The 18,472-nt window shown below is 39.1% G+C and overlaps 2 protein-coding genes and 1 long non-coding RNA gene across 3 annotated transcripts in view; 1 reads left to right on the top strand and 2 right to left on the bottom strand.

Moving 5' to 3' along the window:
- Nucleotides 1–3,214, bottom strand: part of LOC119869757 — a 51,490-nt gene extending 48,276 nt beyond the window's left edge. The window contains exon 1 of the long non-coding RNA XR_005372488.1: nt 1,122–3,214. This is a non-coding gene — a long non-coding RNA (uncharacterized LOC119869757). The remainder of the gene's footprint in view (nt 1–1,121) is intronic.
- Nucleotides 1–18,472, top strand: part of DNAH6 (dynein axonemal heavy chain 6) — a 234,851-nt gene that overhangs the window by 170,227 nt on the left and 46,152 nt on the right. Inside the window, exons 60-65 of the mRNA XM_038561598.1 lie at nt 956–1,023; nt 2,920–3,100; nt 7,387–7,566; nt 8,735–8,968; nt 9,842–9,977; nt 13,972–14,141. Coding sequence (XP_038417526.1) covers nt 956–1,023; nt 2,920–3,100; nt 7,387–7,566; nt 8,735–8,968; nt 9,842–9,977; nt 13,972–14,141 — 969 coding nt within the window. The remainder of the gene's footprint in view (nt 1–955; nt 1,024–2,919; nt 3,101–7,386; nt 7,567–8,734; nt 8,969–9,841; nt 9,978–13,971; nt 14,142–18,472) is intronic.
- The window catches only part of TRABD2A (TraB domain containing 2A), a 109,656-nt gene continuing 99,545 nt past the window's right edge, over nt 8,362–18,472 (bottom strand). Inside the window, exon 8 of the transcript XR_005372486.1 lies at nt 8,362–8,502. The gene's annotated coding sequence lies outside the window, so the exon portion shown is untranslated. The remainder of the gene's footprint in view (nt 8,503–18,472) is intronic.

Below are 18,472 nucleotides of genomic sequence, written 5' to 3'. Positions count from 1 at the left end.
AAACCATTCCACATAGTGTCATTTCTAGTTATTGATCTTCTCATAGCTGCCTGTCTTCTCTGAATGTGCTTAGGTGAGATGGAACTGATACACTCTTGAATAAGATGAGGGATATGCCACTAAAAGCCCAGGTCAGGATATTCCTTGTCAGCATACAGCCACTGGCAGAGCTCATGTCCCAAGTTCCACTGTGAGGTTTAGAAAAGTGACCGATGTGCCGATGACTTACAACCTTCTCACTCACTCCACTTCTGAGAGGGAGCATCGCACACCTTACCTAACATTAGCTCTGTGACTCTGGCCAGTTATTCCAGTTCCTGGATCCTCAAGTCAATTAACCAAGAAGTGGAGATAAAGCCTACTTCAAGGATTTGTTGTGAAGATTAAATAAGAATAACATGTAAAATACAGAGTGTTCAAACATTTTTTTTGTTGACACAATATATATAAAGCTCTATTTATTACCAGTAATTGCTTTTTTTTAACAAGGACAAACTATATACAAGTCACTGTAACTAAGTGATTTTATTACCTCATTTGGTCTTCACAAATATCCTATGAGTTATAACTATTATTATCCCAATTTTTAAATATCAGGAACTGAAGCTCGGCATGGGTGAGGTGGCTTATCCAACATTCACTAAAGGCTGCATCTAGAATCAGAGCCAAATTTTTCTAACCCTTTGCTGGCTCACCTTTCCTGAAAGCACCATGTAGGGTTCTATAACTATGGCTGGTAAGGAACAAGACTGTCACTCATACTTCAGGGGAAGTCATATTAGGATTTTGTAAGACCTAGTACACTTGGTGGGTGTGTGGGTGGGTGGGTATGTTCACAATTAGATCTCAGATACATCCAGCCATGTAATAATGAGCCATGTTCTAAGAAAGAAAGCACTTCTTATTTTACCCATCTGAACTTAAGCATTTTTATGTAAATCTGCTTCTCTTTTAGGTGTGCATTAAAGTTACCATCATCAATTTCACTGTAACCAAATCAGGTCTAGAGGATCAGTTATTAAGGTAAAAAAAGGAGGGGGGAAGGGGGAGCAAGCACAGTTTTCTAATATTTTGTTTAGAAATTGTGACAAAACATTTTAATGCGTGAAAGCACCACTCACCAGTTCTCAGTCATAAAAATGATAGTAAAGGACCAGGTTCTTCATCTCTTGTCACTTTGGCAGCTGCCAGTTTCACTCAGTCTTCTCAAGGAGATTAGGGATATACCCTTAATTCTCAATCACGGTTTGGACCAGGTCTTCAGCCCAGCCCTGCCTCTTCCCCTTCACTGGGGTTTCCAGCCTTGGGGAAGTGAATGAAGTCAGTGGTTGTGTGGCTCCTTGAGATGCTTTGCTCCATACCTGTGAGAAAAACTCCCAAATACAGCTTTCCTCTTTTACCTGTCTGTCTACATGTGTTTTCTTGGTGTACTTAATTTTACCTACATTTGTCCACCTCAAAAAAATACCCTCTTTCAGTACACTCTGTGATTAATTCTCTCTTCCCAAAAATGAGATTATGAATTGTTGATATTAATTATCAGAATTAGCCAACAGGCATAAGAGACAAAAAATGTATTTATTGAAATAATATCATTTATATTGGTTAAAAACTCATTATATGTGTGTGTGAATATATATGAGTATGTATGTGTATATTCATACACTAATTCTAAAGGAAAAAATAATTTAGACCCATGTTTAAAATAAGTTGTCAAGCCCCTCAAGTTAGGCCAAAATTGGGTCAAGATCACCTAGATGTATTCCCATAATCACTGAGTGTGAGGCACGTTTTCCTTGTTTATTTTAGGAATCTATTCTAACAACTGCTAACTTAACTTCCACTAGGCTTCTTTCCAGACAAAGGATAGACTACATTTTATGGACATGTTTGAAGGACATGGTTGACCAGTTTTCATACCAGTGCACTCCCATGAAGAGTTAACATATAGTTGTGTCACAAGCTGTCAGCATGTTAGACTGCTGGGGACACAGAGAAGTGCCCTGGAAGAGAGAATGTTGAAGCTCAGGTGTAGAGTACAGAATCTCTGGGTTATATTTTATACTCCTCTCTTCTGAAAAAATTATTTTAGCAAATGAACTTAAGATTTCTTGTGGTGTTCAGATATTAATTTTTAAAGTTTCTGAAATCAGTATGTACATAATAAAGGAACAATGAGGAAGTTCATCCTAGTGGGTAAAGCATGTGCCCTGGAGTCAGCTAAGTCAGGGACAAGGCCAGCTCCACCTCTCAGAGCCACTAGACCTCAGGAAGTGTCCCCCTAGGTTCTGTTCCCTCCTCTACAAGCTGGGGTGGTAATCATAGTGCCCACCTCACAGGAGCATTCAAAGAATTAAAAGAGAAATCCTCATAAAATCCTAAGTGGGGCACCTGGCACTGAGTAATGCTTAATAAAGATTAGTTCCTGCAAACATAGGACTGGGAGCAAATTACGAAAGCACAAGTGAAAGGAGATCTAAGTTCACATGTTTAGACAGGGGTGGAGCTGGAGGTAAGCCCCTTTATTAGACCTAGTCAAGACTTGTTTCATGGAGGTGCTAGAATTTCAGAATTGCCCTTAAAAAGAATGTCCAGGCACCATTTTCAGACTGGCACAAGCAAGCATTAGAAACAGAAATTGAAGGATTAGGAAACCCAAGCACTGAGAAGGTTTTCCAAAGAGAAGACGAGCAGAAGCTATGGGGACAGTGATAGGGTGTCAGTTTTGAAATACAAGATAAAGAATCAGAACTAACAAGTTATTCAGTGAAGAGCCACTGTGTAAACCCAGCAAAGAAGGGCCTGATGCACTAGGATTTGGCTAGCACCCTTTGTACTCAGCTAAGTAGCAAAGAAAGATAGAAGCAATTTCAGGGCACTGCTAACGCCATAAGTGAAGTCTTCCAACTTCGGTTCCAGTGACGTGGTACGACTCGAAAAACCGGAGCTGGAGGAACAAAGAATCAAGCTCATTGTGAGGATCAACACAGATAAAAACCAGCTGAAAAGTATCGAGGAGAAAATCCTGAGAATGCTCTTTACATCTGAGGGAAATATTCTGGACAACGAAGAACTTATTGACACACTCCAGGACTCAAAGGCAAGGAAAATAGTTTCAGCATTGATAGAAGGGGTGTTGCTTCGGAAGTTACAACTGCAGCTTTGGAGGGTACCGCCAACAATCTTATAGCAAGAATCGTACAGCCACACCTGGGTTGTCAGGGGTAACACAAGAGTGAGCCGAGTTGGCAGGACCTCTCATCCCCCAATGGAAGAGGAGGTAGATAGATTGTGGACAACTGTTCCTCTTGTCTGTAGTTTTTTTTTTTTTTTTTTTTTTTTATGTATGATAGTCACAGAGAGAGAGTGAGAGAGGCAGAGACACAGGCAGAGGGAGAAGCAGGCTCCATGCACCGGGAGCCCGATGTGGGATTCGATCCTGGGTCTCCAGAATCGCGCCCTGGGCCAAAGGCAGGCACCAAACCGCTGCGCCACCCAGGGATCCCTTGTCTGTAGTTTTTAAATCAAGCATGGCATGTAAAGAACTGGGACAGGAGCAATTATATTCACATTAATATCACCCCCTTCAGGAAGCCTCTGGGGTATGCCCAGCAGGAATTAATCTCTTTGTCCTTGGAACATCTGAACCAAGTTATCTGACCTCTTTTACAGCCCTTGACGTTGTTTACCTTATGTCACCATTCTCACATCCCATGTCTTAAATTCCATGTTAGGCTGTTGAATTCAGTGTGGAATCTGTGAATAGTTCAGCTTGATACTCCTTCTCCAAGGGCTAACGATGTCCTTGTGTATAACTGGAGCTCAATAAAAATGTCATAATCGTAAGATGAAGTTTTACATTAAACCCATAATCTTGTACTAAACCGTTTCTCCAATTCAAACTATAATTTTAAAAGTATACTGGGAATATAACCCATAAAATTGTTTTCGTCCATTCATGAGAAACAGAAAGTGACTCACTAAAAAGAAATCCTTTTGACATGAAGTACAGATGACCATGTTCTTTGTCCTTCAATGATATCAGAAATGATACTGCTTTATATCCTACAGTCTCTTGAGATCTCAGTATTTAAACAATAATAAGTAATTTTGGCTCTCCCATTTCTTTCCTCTCTTTGCTTCTTTGTACTTCAGTCTCTTTACCTCTTTCCATTCACTCTTCCTTGGATTTTAGTTTCTGGAAGTCAGTGGTTAACCCATTTATTATTTTTTTATCAAAGCTTTACATGTGGGGTGCCTGGGTGGCACAGTCGGTTAAGCATCTGACTCTTGGTTTCATCTCAGGTCACAATCTCAGGGTCATGAGATCGAGCCCCATATTGGGCTCCACACTTACTGCCACATCTGCTTAAGATTCTCTCTCTGCCTCTCCCTCTCCTTCTGTCCCTCCCGCTTATGCTCTCTCTAACTCAATCTTCAAAGCTTTACATACAAATTGCTTAAAGAATAACCTATTTGTACAAGGTTTGTGATAGCATTCCCTGTCTTCTCTATGCCTGCCACCACCACCACTACCACCCGTGAATTCCTCCATAAAGACAAGTACATTCATCTTGTTTTATTTGCAGTTTTATATCTTTTCTCTAAATAATGGACTCATATTGCTAATTGTAGAGTTTTTCTTTTATACATTCACTGTCACCTATACTTTTACCACACACATATATATATACACACACACACCCTCTTCCCATCCCCTAGCCTCCTACTGTACTTATATCCTGATTATAGTTAAATATCCAATGTTTACATTACCTAGAAGTATAAAGATTTGGCTGAAACTATTTTAGAGGGCTGATAACAGGAGAAGAACCAGGTGTCAGCATCCAGTGTATATACTTTTACCTAATCTGTTTTCATTATGGTACTTGGCCTTTAACTGTCCTTGGCTTCCTTCCATCAAAAAATCCTCTTTTAATTTCCACAGGAATGAAACCTCTATTTTTCAGTTAGACTGGGGAAGAGACAACCCCCTGACTGGGTGGGGAGATGATCTGGGAGTCTGTCAACCAATTCTTATTATAGGTCCTTCCTGCTTCCAGTGGTTGGATGCCACTAATTCTTAAGCCTTTTGCAGGGGTTGTATTTTACAAATTGAGTGATTTCTTGGTTTTCCCCTTTGCCAGTTTAGGAATCTATTTTCCCAAGTCTGCTAAGTCATTACCACTCTATTCTCTTTCCAATTCCCAAAGTTTTATGGATATTTCAATCTCTTCTGTTCTTCCTATCTTTGTGGGTTTGCACAGTTTTCAAAAATCTCTTTACTATAACTGTATCATGGTTTCAGTAGGGAGTAAAACAGATACATGTGTTCTCACTGCCTTCTTTCTCTATAAGCTAGTTTCTGTGTCTTCAGGGAGTTGCCTTGAAGATAGCCTTTCTATAAGGCAGAGAGAGGACTTGTTCCTGAGCTGCATTTGTGCCACTTCCTGCCTATAGTTTGTACTCCCTTAAACCCTCAGAGCCCTGATTTTAAGTTTTGGCACTTTTTTAATGGTCTCTACACCTAATGTGGAGCTTGAATCCACAAGCCTGAAATCGAGAGTCACATGTTCCTCTGATTAAGCCAGTCAGATGCCCCCCAGAGCCCTCATTTTAAAATATGTGTCATATTCCCTAATCACTGCTGAGGCCTCAAGTCTCTTAGGCATAATATCTATAAGTAGTTACTAAGCTCAGGTATAGTCTTCTAATATTCTCAGACATAAAAAAGTAGTCCACTTTGTTTTCTCTTTAGCCCTAGGATTCTTCATTATCAGGGCCATGGGCTCCCCCCAAAATAAAAAATTGTTTGCAGGCGGGTCTCCTTGATCCAACTGCTCCCATATCAACTTCCTTTTTCCTACTCATACGTAAATTCTTTAGTTGAGGCCAGCATTGAGATTGAGGTTTTCCACTCACCTCTCCCCTTTCTTGTCTCCTCAGGTTCCTAAGCTGTCAATACAAAAAGAATTTGAGCCTTTGATTCCTGAAGGATGAGGCAGACAGTCTAAAACTTAGCCACCAGCCACATGAGGCTACTGAGCACCTGAAATGTGGCTAGCCCTGAATTAAGATATGTTGTTAGTATAAAATACACACCAGATTTCAAAGACTTAATCCAAAAACAAGTTAAAAATCTCAGTAATTTTAAATAGATTGTATGCTGATATAATCAATATATATAATTAATATATATTAATTTTTTGTTAATTTTTCTAAAGATTTTATTTATTCATGAGAGACACACAGAGAGAGGCAGACACAGGCAGAGGGAGAAGCAGACCTCACGCAGGAAGCCCAGTGTGGCACTTGATTCTAGGACCCTGGGATCATGCCCTGAGCCAAAGGCAGACACTCAACCGCTGAGCTACCCAGGCGTCCCACTGTTAAAATTAATTTCATTTGTTTCCTTTACTTTTCATAAATCTAGAAAAAAATAGAATTATATATGTGGCTCTCATTATGTTTCGGTTGTGCAGCAGGGTCTAGATAGAAAGCCTGCTCAGACCCCCTTTTTAGCTTTCCTTTCAACAGAACCAATATTGAACAGCAGTTCCCACGGTGATTTTTCATGGTCCCTGCCCTAGACCCTTTGACTTCCTAGAGACAAATCCCCAACCCAGGAATATCCACAGTTGAAAGAAATAAGGGTTGGGAGAGGAGGACAAACAGGCAGCAAATATAGAGAGACTAAGGGGGCCAGAGAAATGATCCTTAGAAAGCCCATTGGCCAGAAGGCTCCCCAGAGCCACTAACCCAAACAGCAAAGACCGCCAGTATCTCCAACAACTTAGGTGTATAACCTTTCACAAGCAAGCCTTCCCAAACAGCTATGTGTTGCCTTATGTCTACACTTGGGAACACTAGGGAAACAAAGAGGAGAATATTGGTCTTCCTCGTTATTCCAGAGTAGAATGGGATACCACTTCCTTCCAGGCTCTCTCTACCCTCCTCTTTGGGACATTTTCTTGGATGCCCCTTCTCCCTTCATACCTTCTTCTGCTATGGATTCCTACATCATTTGAGGACTGCTCATGGGGAAATCAGGGAGTAACTGGGAATACTGTGTTAGTGTTTCCATTTCAGAAGTCACTCAGATTCAAGTCTCAGAGAAGTGCTGCTCCAGTTTTGTCAGGGCTGCTTATGTGGCCTGTTCCCTTTTGCTATTCCACACTCCGGAAGGAAAGAGGTTAGCTCAGTCAGGGGAAGGTCACAGAGTCCTGAGACTCAGTCATTCCATCTGGGGACCCCCTTACTATTATAATCGCTAATTCACTCTATCCTTATTTCTTTCCTAGACCTAACTGGATCTATTCCCAAAATCCCACCATTTTTTTAAAAAAAAAGGGATCCTTAAGAACTTGTTTTCATATATTTATTCAGATTACTTCTGGTGCCATTAAAATCAGGCTAAAGGAAGCTGAGTCCACTGAAATGATGATAAATATCGCTCGTGAGAAGTATCGTCCAGTAGCCACTCAAGGCTCCGTCATGTACTTTGTTATTGCAAGCCTCTCAGAAGTAGATCCTATGTACCAATATTCATTAAAATATTTTAAACAGGTAAGTGTGTTGTTTTGTCAGTGATCCAACTTCCCTTCCACTGTTAGACTTTTCTGTGCTATATCTCAAGTCTCTGCCAGCACTCACCTTAAGCGAATTGGTTTCTGTATCTTCTTTTCCCCAGAACTTTTTATACAACAGACTATCCCAACCCCTCCCTGCACCTCCCAGCCTTTTTTTAGATGAATCATGCATGCATTGCTCTCCTGCCCTTGGTTACTTCCCACTCCCCACCATATTACTGTGAGACTTTTGGTCTTTGTGGGGTCTCTACTTAATCTCATATTCACCCTTGAATCTCAGAATTCTCATGAGTAGGATACTTTGACCCCTCATCCTCTTTTTGGCAGGATTCCATCTTTCTCAAGAGCAAATGCAATGTCACAAAACTTCAGCAGTGTCAATTTACCTGAAGATTTCCAGGGGTGATAGAGTTTGCATTACTCATACATCCCCAGTGATGCCCTCCATTCACCACCACAGTTTTTCTCAGTTACCAACGTGTGCCAAGGTTCACCATGTTTTATTTTGGCACCAAATGTCACATCTCCACTGGATTTTTAATTTCTTTGCTTCTTTTCAGGTTGTTAAAGAAAGCTCGATCCTCTTTTCTTCAGTGTGCTAAATAACACCTCCATTACCATTTGTCAACCAAACTTTGGGGAGACTTAACAAGGGCTTTCCCTTAAATTTTGGAGAAAATACTAGCATACTAACATATTCTTCCCACATCCTAACAATCATCTTGGAGAAGTGCCAAGAAGAGCACATGACCTTCCCCTTCCCTTAGGCCTCTTACCACAAAGTTATTATCAACGCTGGGTTAAGGATATGAAAAAAATTGGTTATGCTAGCTCACCAACTTTTTCCTACGTTCTTCCTCACATCAAGATGATGCCTTTTGAATATTGTCAAGAGTTTGGCAGTGGCTCATTTCTGAAAAAAATGGGAAGAGGGAAGGGAATTCAGAAAATAACACTTACCGATTTGGGGTGAATTCTGGACTTCTTCATAGTACAGTATTCATCTCCTGTGCTGCTATTTACCCACTGAATACAGGACCCTGAAGTGAGTGAGGAGTGAGGGGGCAGGAATGAGGAGCAGGGATTTTTTTTCCCACAGAAATGGAATTAAATCAGAGGCACTGATAGAGTTCTGTTTCACACAGTTGTTCAATACAACAATTGAAACTTCTCTAAGGACAGATGATCTACAGCAACGCTTGGAAATACTACTGGAACAAACCCTTCTAACCGCTTATGTCAATGTTTCGAGGGGACTTTTTGAACAGCATAAACTCATCTACAGCTTTTTGCTCTGTGTTGAGATCATGCGTCAGCAAGAAAGCTTGACTGATGCTGAATGGAATTTCTTTCTCCGAGGTTCTGCTGGATTAGAAAAGGTACCTGTTTCAGGTTTAAATTGTAAATGTTATTCTAGGTAGGGCCCACAAGCACCTGCCAATGCTCTGCAGGGGCTGAAGGTATAACTGGGGCAGACACTGAGGGCCTAAGCGGCCAGGCTGTCACTTAGCTCCATCTCCAGTAGCTGGGTAATGTTGGTAAATTGAACCTCTTCAGGTAGCACTATCCTCACCTATACAAGAGGAATGTCCAGAGTAACCAAGAGTTAATAGATGTGAACATGTTTTGAAAAGTTGGCCATCTTACAAATATGAAGAGTTAAAATTCAATAAATATTGTAGTTCACAGATTTGGCAACAGTGTTTGGGAAATCACAACTCTCTCTTGCCTGGACACATCCTTTATTATAAAGCCCAGGAACTAATATGACTAAACTGTCGCCTTCTCGAATACTGTGATATCAGTTCTGCTGCAGTTTCCTTGTGTTTATCCTCTTGTTAAACTTGCTCCAGCCCCTTAAACTGACATATCTCACCTACATACCACAAATCTAATGGCCCATAGAAGTAGCCACAGCACCCTCAACTCTTGCTGCCATTCCATCTTAGCCCCACTCCAAGCTTGGTTCTACCCTGCCAACCTTGAGCCCCTCTAAAGACATGATGTCTGCACCTATTGGCCAGTATTTTTGTCAGCCTGGAAAGCTTTCACCAGCTGCACTTCTGGGCAAAGGTCTTCAGGTAGAATTGATTCAACACCATTTCAGTCTCTCCCTGTCTTAGTACTTCTCCTAGGCAAATGGTTACTTTTAACATGCCATTGGAGCCTGCTCTTTCTCTTAGACAAGGTAAAAGCATACTTTGTGGTTGTCTTTGTGAATCATTACTTATTTTCTTTCTGTCTCCTAATAGGAACGCCCACCTAAGCCTGAAGTTCCCTGGTTGCATACTGCCATGTGGTTCGCATGCTGTGACTTAGAAGAAACATTTTCAGTTTTTAAAGGACTTACACAATATATACTGTTACATCCTATTTGTATACGAATAGGTAATATGTCAAAAGGGATCTGCTATAGGGAGTTGTTAACAGGCTCCTGAATCCTAACTTTGTTGTCTCTTTTAACCCCTTCTGCTATATCAATATTTTTCACTAAGAAATTTCTTCATTATTAAGAAATTGTGAACTGCTTGTTTTCCAGTTGAATGCTTGAGTTGAATGCTTAGCCCATTAACTTTCAGTATTTTATATTTGTTATTATCTCCATTTTAAGGGGATATACTTAGGTCTAAGAATTGCTTTGTCTTTATCTCATAGGTTTTTGTTTTTTTTTTAACTTTTCATTGAAGGATGACATACATATAGAAAAGTGCACAAATCAAACCTGTATAACTTAGGGTACCTGCGTTGATCAGTTGGTTAAGCATCCAACTCTTGATTTCAGCTCATGTCTTGATGTCAGGGTTATGAGTTCCAGCCTTGCATTGGGCTCCACACTGGGCATGGAGCCTACTTAAACTGTACAACTTGATTATCAAAAATTAACTGTACTTACAACCCACTACCCAAACCAAGAACTAGAAGAGTACCAGCCTCCCAGAATCCTCTTATACTCGCTCACAGGAGCCCTTCCCTCTCCCCCAGAGGTAGTCCTCTTAATTATAATATTCAATGTTAATTTTCCCCAAAAGTTTTAATATGTTGCCCTTTCAATTCTAAAAGTACACTTTTTAGTTTGAAAGTATTAGGAACTATCTTATTATTGTTTATAACTTAATTATGTTATGGAAATTATATACATGATTTGCATGACATTGATTCTCTGTAATTTATTTATATTTCAATCTACATAAAATGTTCCATATGTCTTTTCTCAAAAGATTTCATATGTGACCTTTAGATCAAACGTATTAATTATGTGTTTATTTATTAATGTTTTTTATTGATCTGTCAGTTTCTAAGTGAGGTATCAAGGTATACTACTATGATTGTTAATTTCACTTTGAAATTCCAGAATTTTTCCCATCATAACCTTGTGAAACTATGCTGTTCAGTATAAATAGGTTTAGGATTATTATCATCCTAGTAAATTATTCCTTTTTTATTTTTTTTAATTTTTTTTTTTTTATTCATGATAGTCACACATAGAGATCGAGAGAGAGAGGCAGAGACACAGGCGGAGGGAGAAGCAGGCTCCATGCACCGGGAGCCCGACGTGGGATTCGATCCCAGGTCTCCAGGATCACGCCCTGGGCCAAAGGCAGGCGCCAAACCGCTGCGCCACCCAGGGATCCCCCTTTTTTATTAAATAATATTCCTCTAGGCATCCCTGCTGGCTCAGTGGGTTAAGTATCCAACTCTTAGTTTTGGCTCGGGTTATAATCTCATGGGCAGTGAGATCATGCCCTGCATCCGGCTCCATGCCCAACAGGGAGTCTGCTTGAACATTTTCTCTCTTCCTCCCCCTCTGCCCTTCATCTCCCCCAAATAAATAATCTTTTTAAAAAAATAATATTCCTTGTTACTCTAAATAGTTCTTTGCCTTGAAATATATTTTTGAATGTTAATATAATTACAGCACAATTCTCTTTGTTAGTGTTCCCCCTCTAATTTCTATACTCTGTATTTTTTTACTCTTTTGTGTCATTGTGATGTTTTGGGTGTATCTTTAGTGGAATTTTGTTGAACAGTATGAGAGTCTCTTTCTCTTTTAACATGAAAGTTTTAATTCAAAGATATTTATTGCAGTTATTGATCTATTTTCAGGGGCTCTCAACTGGGGAAGATTTTGTCTCCCAGGGGACATTTGGCAATGTCTAGAGACATTTTGGTTTGAGGTAGTGCTACTGGCATCTCATAGGTAGAAACCAAGGGTGTGGCTAAACATCCTGTAATACTCAGAACAATCTTCGAGAACGAACAACCACTTGGCCCAAAATGTTCATAGTGGTGAGACTGAGAAATCTTGATCTATTTGGACTTACTTGTACCATCTTATTTTGTGGGGATGTTTTTTCTTGGCAACTGTTTTCTTTGCTTCATTTTTTTCTTCTTTTTACTTTTAGGTAGCTTACCTATTCTTTCATTTACCCCATACTTATTTGAAGTTCTGTGTTCTGTTTCCACTCTTTAACAATAACTCTTATACTTGTAATATGAATATTGATTTAACGAGTAAATGTAGTGATTTAAAGTCTACATGGGCCAGCATTTCTGAGAAAGAGCTAGATGGAGCCTCATAATACAGAGGCAAAGAAAGAGGGAAGGAATGGAGGCTAGAAAGTGAAGTAATTTTTGGAACAACTCATCATGTTTAGACAAAAGGCACCATGTGTTGTCTCCGTCAATTGGGACTAAAGTTTCAGCTATTTAAAACAACTTTCCTGCTTTTATTTTTTAAATTTCAGGGTAATTTCTGGAAATTCTACACAATTGTAAAGGTTTATACACATATGTGATAGGATGGCTTGTGTTCTGAAAGTGAGATTTAGATCTTTGTAGGTAAAGTTTAATAATTCCAATGTCATTCTTACCTTCAAAAGGTTCCTAATTGCCTTAATTTTCTTTTATCTTTAATGGTTTCTCTTTTTTTAAGATTTTATTTATTTATTCATGAGAGACAGAGAGAGAGGCAGAGGGAGACACAGGCTCCATGCAGGGAGCCCGATGCGGGACTGGATCCCGGTTCTCCAAGGATCACGCCCTGGACTGAAGGCGGCGCTAAACCGCTGAGCCACCCGGGCTGCCCATCTTTGATGGTTTTTAAGTGCTTCATGTCCTATTAATTGAAAGTTATTTAAAATATGCTGTCTTATCCTCTCTCATTAGCTGGAATCCTAGTGATTGTACAATAAATAATGAGAACTGCAAGAAAAAAGGAGTCCTTTTAGAATAAGTGGTTCTACTATCTGGTCCTCTGAATCATACAACCACATATATCATGTGCTGTGCCCTATGGTCTCATACCATGTAATTGTCTGTATTCCATATATAAATTATAAGTCTTACAGAGGTTCACACTCCTCCAGGGCCATAGCCTCATGTGTAACTAAATTTCTGTTACACTTCTTTGATTGCTATCATTAGACTCTCAGAGGAGAATCCCAGAAGACTAGCTGGAGAAGGTGGTTTGCTAGCTTGAAATTCAAGCCAACTATTTTGCCTAATGTCTGGCCAAAGGAACCTGTTTCATTACTGGAAGACAAACTGACTGTGTTGGCTTGCTGGGAGGCTTACAGCACCCTGTATATACTCTGTACCTACAGGAATTTCAATACTAATTCTTGTCATGTGTTATAACCATTGTAAGGGCTAACTAGGATCCTAATCATTATGTGAAATGCAAGCCCACTTCTTCTAAGTATTCCATGGGTATTGTTTTTTTTTCCCCATGGGTATTGTTTTTACTAGGGCATAAAGTTGTATATATGCCAATTTATTCACATGTCACTTAAATTGTTCAAATTATATATGGCAGAGCTTTCAGTTTGCTTCATCTGTCACAGAATGATAACTATGTGTTATTTCTTACCACTATTATGTTTTTTTTGCTTTTTCCTCTACCTCCAACAGTGATTGCTTGATGTATTTTTACACTATTATCTGGCACATATAGGTTCATGTTATTGATTTTATTATGGGGTTTGTATTTTAACTAATATAACTTGACCTACTTTGTCCCATTTAATTTTATTTGCCTTGAATTCTAATTTATTCAGTGTTACTCTTATCACTTATTTTTTTTGCTTACATTTGATTAATGTATCTCTATGCATTCTTTTATTTTTAACCCCTTTATTTTTTTAACCCCTTTGTTTTTATTGTTTTAGCTTTGCTTTTTGTAAGTGGTTTGCTGTTGAATTTGTTTTCTGATCCAATTTTAAATTCTTTTTAATAGTTTGGATAGGGGGAGATTAATATATTTACATTTATAGTAAAAAAAACTGATAGTAAATGTAGAGATTGTTAAATTACCAAATAAATTTATTTAATTTCAAAGTCAAACCAACTCTAATTAAAGCATCTTTTTAAATTGTGTTTCCAGGATCTTTTGAGACTTATATTAACCCATATGAATGGGGAGGCTATTCTAAAATGAAGGAGGAAGAGGAATTCATGGCACAAGAAAAAGAGACCAAAAGCCATAATTATTGGCACCCAGTATTAAGTTCCTTCCAAAAGCTGATTCTCATTAAATGTTGTAAAGAAGAGAAGGTAGGATCTTTTTTTTTTTTAAATTAAAGGACTGGGTTGTAGCTATTTCTACTAACATTCATCAACTAGTTATGATTCATAACCAATTAGATGTATTTGTTTAGAGAGTAACAATGGTCAAGTTTGGGAGAAGATTCTAAGAAATAGAGATTCTGTGTTATTAATAGAACATAGTGTTTTATACAGAAAATGATGAAAGAAAAGGCTAGAGAGCCAGCCAGGAACCTGTTATCCTTTCCTAGCATGCACCTTCAGGGACTTGTGCTCTCCAGAGAGGACAGTGGTCTGCTGGGAAGTGTTAACAGGAAATTGATGGGCTATTCAGATCTTGGCAACAATGGGAAGAAGGCCTTAGAAGAGAACAAAACCATAGTTGCCAAGGCCAGTTTGAAGACTGTTGGACTGCTCTATGCAAGAAATTATGGCAGCCTGAATTAGGATAGAGGTAGTAGAGTGAAGAGATGGAGGGGGATATAGAGATGAGACAACTGGTATGGCTCTCAGTTTCTGCTTAGGTACCAAAGAAGATAGCTATAGCAACTACTAAGCAAATGTGAAGGGAGAAGCATGTCACAAAGATGTCACTAAGTCTGCAGTATCTGCCAGCTATCAGAGTATATAATAGTCTGGAAACTAATAAATATGTAGGCAGGAAACACTAGAGAGAAATATGTTGTAGAAATAGAGAGTTGGTGATCATCAGCATTGATCTGAGAAGTTAAACCATGGGAGCTGTTAGAATCAAATAGGAATAATGTGATAATGCATAGTAGAATAAGAGGACAAGTAAGCAAAGGATGAAACCCTGAGGAGCACCAACTTTTAAAGGGCAGGAAGAAAGGATGAAAAGGAATAGTCACGGAGCAAAAAGAATACCAGGAGAAAAAAAAGTGACATGGAAACCAAGGAGGTATAGAGTTTCAGTACAACAAAAGTTATCAATAGAATGAATGAAGCAGTGCAGCCAGTTCCAGTTTTTATATATACACAGGTATAATTGCCGACATCATTGAGGATAAAGGAGTTATACCATCTGCTGAGAATTCTAGTGATGAGCTTTAGGAGGTACTGGAGAAAAATGATGGTTGTTCTTATGAGAAATGAGAATGAGAAAACTAACTGAAGAAAGCCTAAGTGTAGTTGGGAGATACTGATGCTCTGTTGTAGGATTTTCTGCCATCTCTATAAGAACACAAAAATTAGGTTGTGGGGTTTACCTGAGCCACAGATGATTGCAATGGAAGAATAGAGGATGCAAGGATGCAATTGAAACTGTTGGTAAAAGTAGTACTAGAAAGAGGAAGAGATCTAAGAAAGGGCTTCTAGACTGGAAGAAAAGGAAAAACCGTGGAAGTTTCTTTGGGGACAGATGTAGTTGGACTAGAGGTATAGCCAGAAGGATGGAAGAGTTGTGATCAACATTGACTTAAAATTTCTAATACGTAGTTCTGAGTGATGACAATGTCCTGAGGGTGGCCGAGGGTGTAGGTGACTAAGGAAGAGAAGAGATAGTGTGTACTAAAGTAAGAGGTCAAGAAACTGAGGTTAGGATGTTGGATGGCTGGATGGTCCCCAACAAGATGGTAGCAAGACAATGCCTAGGACACAGTTGAGAAATCATTGTCATAGATATGTAATGGAGAGTAAGGTCCAGGTGGAAAATCTTCAGTGAATATGGGACAGTGGCTACCAGACTAGATGCTGACAAAAATGAAAGGATGACTAAGTGACAAGAGCCCCAAAGTAGGAAGAGTTTTAAATATTAAGACATTGAGGCTAGGAAATTCTAGACTATGAGAAATTTTGCAAAACATGCAATCTGGTTTCTTCAACAACACATTTTGTCCCTTTATTTGCTTGTTTGTTTTGCAAGGGAGAAGAGGAGAAGTATGAAACTTATTAGATCCAAAGAGACTTAGACAAACCAACTGATCTCTATGTTTAAGTTTTATTTAGATCCTGATTTAAATATATTGTATTTAAACACACACAGAGGCATTTGTAATTTCATTAGGGGAAGGTAAACACTGATTAGATATTTGGTGATGTTAAGGAATTACTGTTAATTGTTTAGATGTGATTATGGTACTGTGGTTATATGTTTTTTAAAGAGTCCTTATATTATATAGACAGGTGCTGAGGATGAGAAATAGGACACGTGATATTTGCTTCAAAATAATCCTAAGGAGTAGGGGAGTAGGTGGGTGTATCAATGAAAGAAGATTGGCCTTTTCCTGGTAAATGTTAAAACTGGGTAAAACATCAGGTTCATTAATCTCTGACTTTATATGTGTTTGAAATTTTCATAATAAAAAAAAATCAAATCACATCCTTGAACACCAGAACTCTCTTGCAACATATCCCAGCACAGTTCTCTAAATGTGATCAAAGCTACAAATGATAGATACAGTCATACTAAATTCACAGAGGATTACTTGAAAATCTTATTAAGGGGCACCTGGGTGGCTCAGTGGCTGAGCATCTGTCTTTGGCTCAGGTTGTAATCCTGGGGTCCTGGGATTGAGTCCCACATCAGGCTCCCTGCTGGGAATCTGCTTCTCCCTCTGCCTATCTCTCTGCCTCTGTCTCTGTGTCTCTCATGAATAAATAAAATCTTAAAAAAAAAAGAAAATTCTTATTAATACATTCAACCAAAGACCATACTTGTGTTATACTATCCAATAAAATTTGCTTTATAAATCAACATGGAGGAGTCTGGAATTTGGATTAAGTTTCAGAAATGAAGGTCTAGATGATGCACTCCAAAAAGGACAAGGACCTGAATGAGTCAAAACTACCAATAAAATCACCCTGAAGAGAAGATCCAAGCATGACAACCAGCTATACTGACTCTCAAACAGATACACTGATCAAGGCATTTGGGAACAACCCTTCCCCTGGTACTGATTCCAGAGAATGACTTGCTAAAGAAATTGGGATTCCAGAGTGAAGAATCCTAGTTCTAAATATCTGGATTCCCTGCCCAGAGGAAAAGAGAATCTGAGAAAGCCTTAGAACAAGGACAAAACCAGAGATAAAATCTATACAATGAGAGACTGTTATTCCAAAGTCTGTTCACAAGCCGAGCCCATTGGGTACCCAGTGTTTCTAAATGGTAGAGTGAATTGCTCCTTTGGGAGAAGGAGAATGTTCAGTAGCTTTTGTGAGATACTGCAATCTTGCATAAAATTCAGCCTCCTTTGTAAATAGCATATTTGGGCTTCATTTCGAAAAACTCTAAGTAGGGGTGTCTGAATGGCTCATTTGGTTGAGCATCTGACTCTTAGTTTCAGCTTGGATCTTGATCTAAGAATTGTGAGTTCAAGCCTTGCATTGGGCTCCATGCTGGTCCCAGAGCCTACATTTTTGAAAAATTAAAATTAAAATTAAATTAAATTAAAAACCTCTAAGTAAACCAGATGGTAGAGTCATTAGAACTGCAACAGGAAGTAGACTACCTATCATTCCAACAATTCTTCCTTTGGCATCAGTTCTATCAACAGTTCTTAGGACACAGTTATTAGAAATTTGAACTAGAAAGAAAAAAAACTATCATTTAGATCAGAGATGAATAAAAAAAATTGTCTGATAGAGAATAATTCATCACCACACCAAAGCTAAGAAGTCCTGTATACCAGTGTTCCCAAACCTTGGTGTGATTCAGAATTATTTTGAGGGCTTGGTAAATCACAGAGACCTAGAGCCCACCTCCCAGAGTTTCTGATTCAGCAGATCTGGGTAACTGGCTAAAAATCTTCATTTATACCAGCTTCCCAGATGATAATGGTGCTGATCCTTGGAACCATATTTTGTGAACAACTGCTCTAATATGATTAGATAGATGATAGATAGATAGATAGATAGATAGATAGATAGATAGATAGATGATTGATAGATGATAGATGATAGATAGATAGATAGATAGATAGATAGATAGATAGATAGATAGAAACAATCATTCTCAAAGCAGATGAATGAGGACATCAAGACCATATGTTGGGGATCCCTGGGTGGTGCAGCTGTTTAGCGCCTGCCTTTGGCCCAGGGCACGGCCCTGGAGACCCGGGATCGAGTCCCACGTCGGGCTCCCGGTGCTTGGAGCCTGCTTCTCCTTCTGCCTGTGTCTCTGCCTCTCTCTCTCTCTCTGTGCAACTATCATAAATAAAAAATTTTTAAAAAGACCATATGTCATGCAGCATTGTTGATTTCCAACACTAACTCCGCTGAGAACCCTAACCTTGACAGTCCTAGTGTTTCCATCTAGGCTTCCTCTACCTCAGGAAGGTGGCAGTCTCTTTGAGAGCCAAGTTTTCTCTCCTGTTGAAAACCAC

This window comes from Canis lupus, chromosome 17 (assembly GCF_011100685.1).
Source record: "Canis lupus familiaris isolate Mischka breed German Shepherd chromosome 17, alternate assembly UU_Cfam_GSD_1.0, whole genome shotgun sequence".
NCBI lineage: Eukaryota > Metazoa > Chordata > Mammalia > Carnivora > Canidae > Canis > Canis lupus.
Note: the sequence above shows the minus strand (reverse complement) of the source record. Positions and strands in the feature narration are given on the sequence as shown.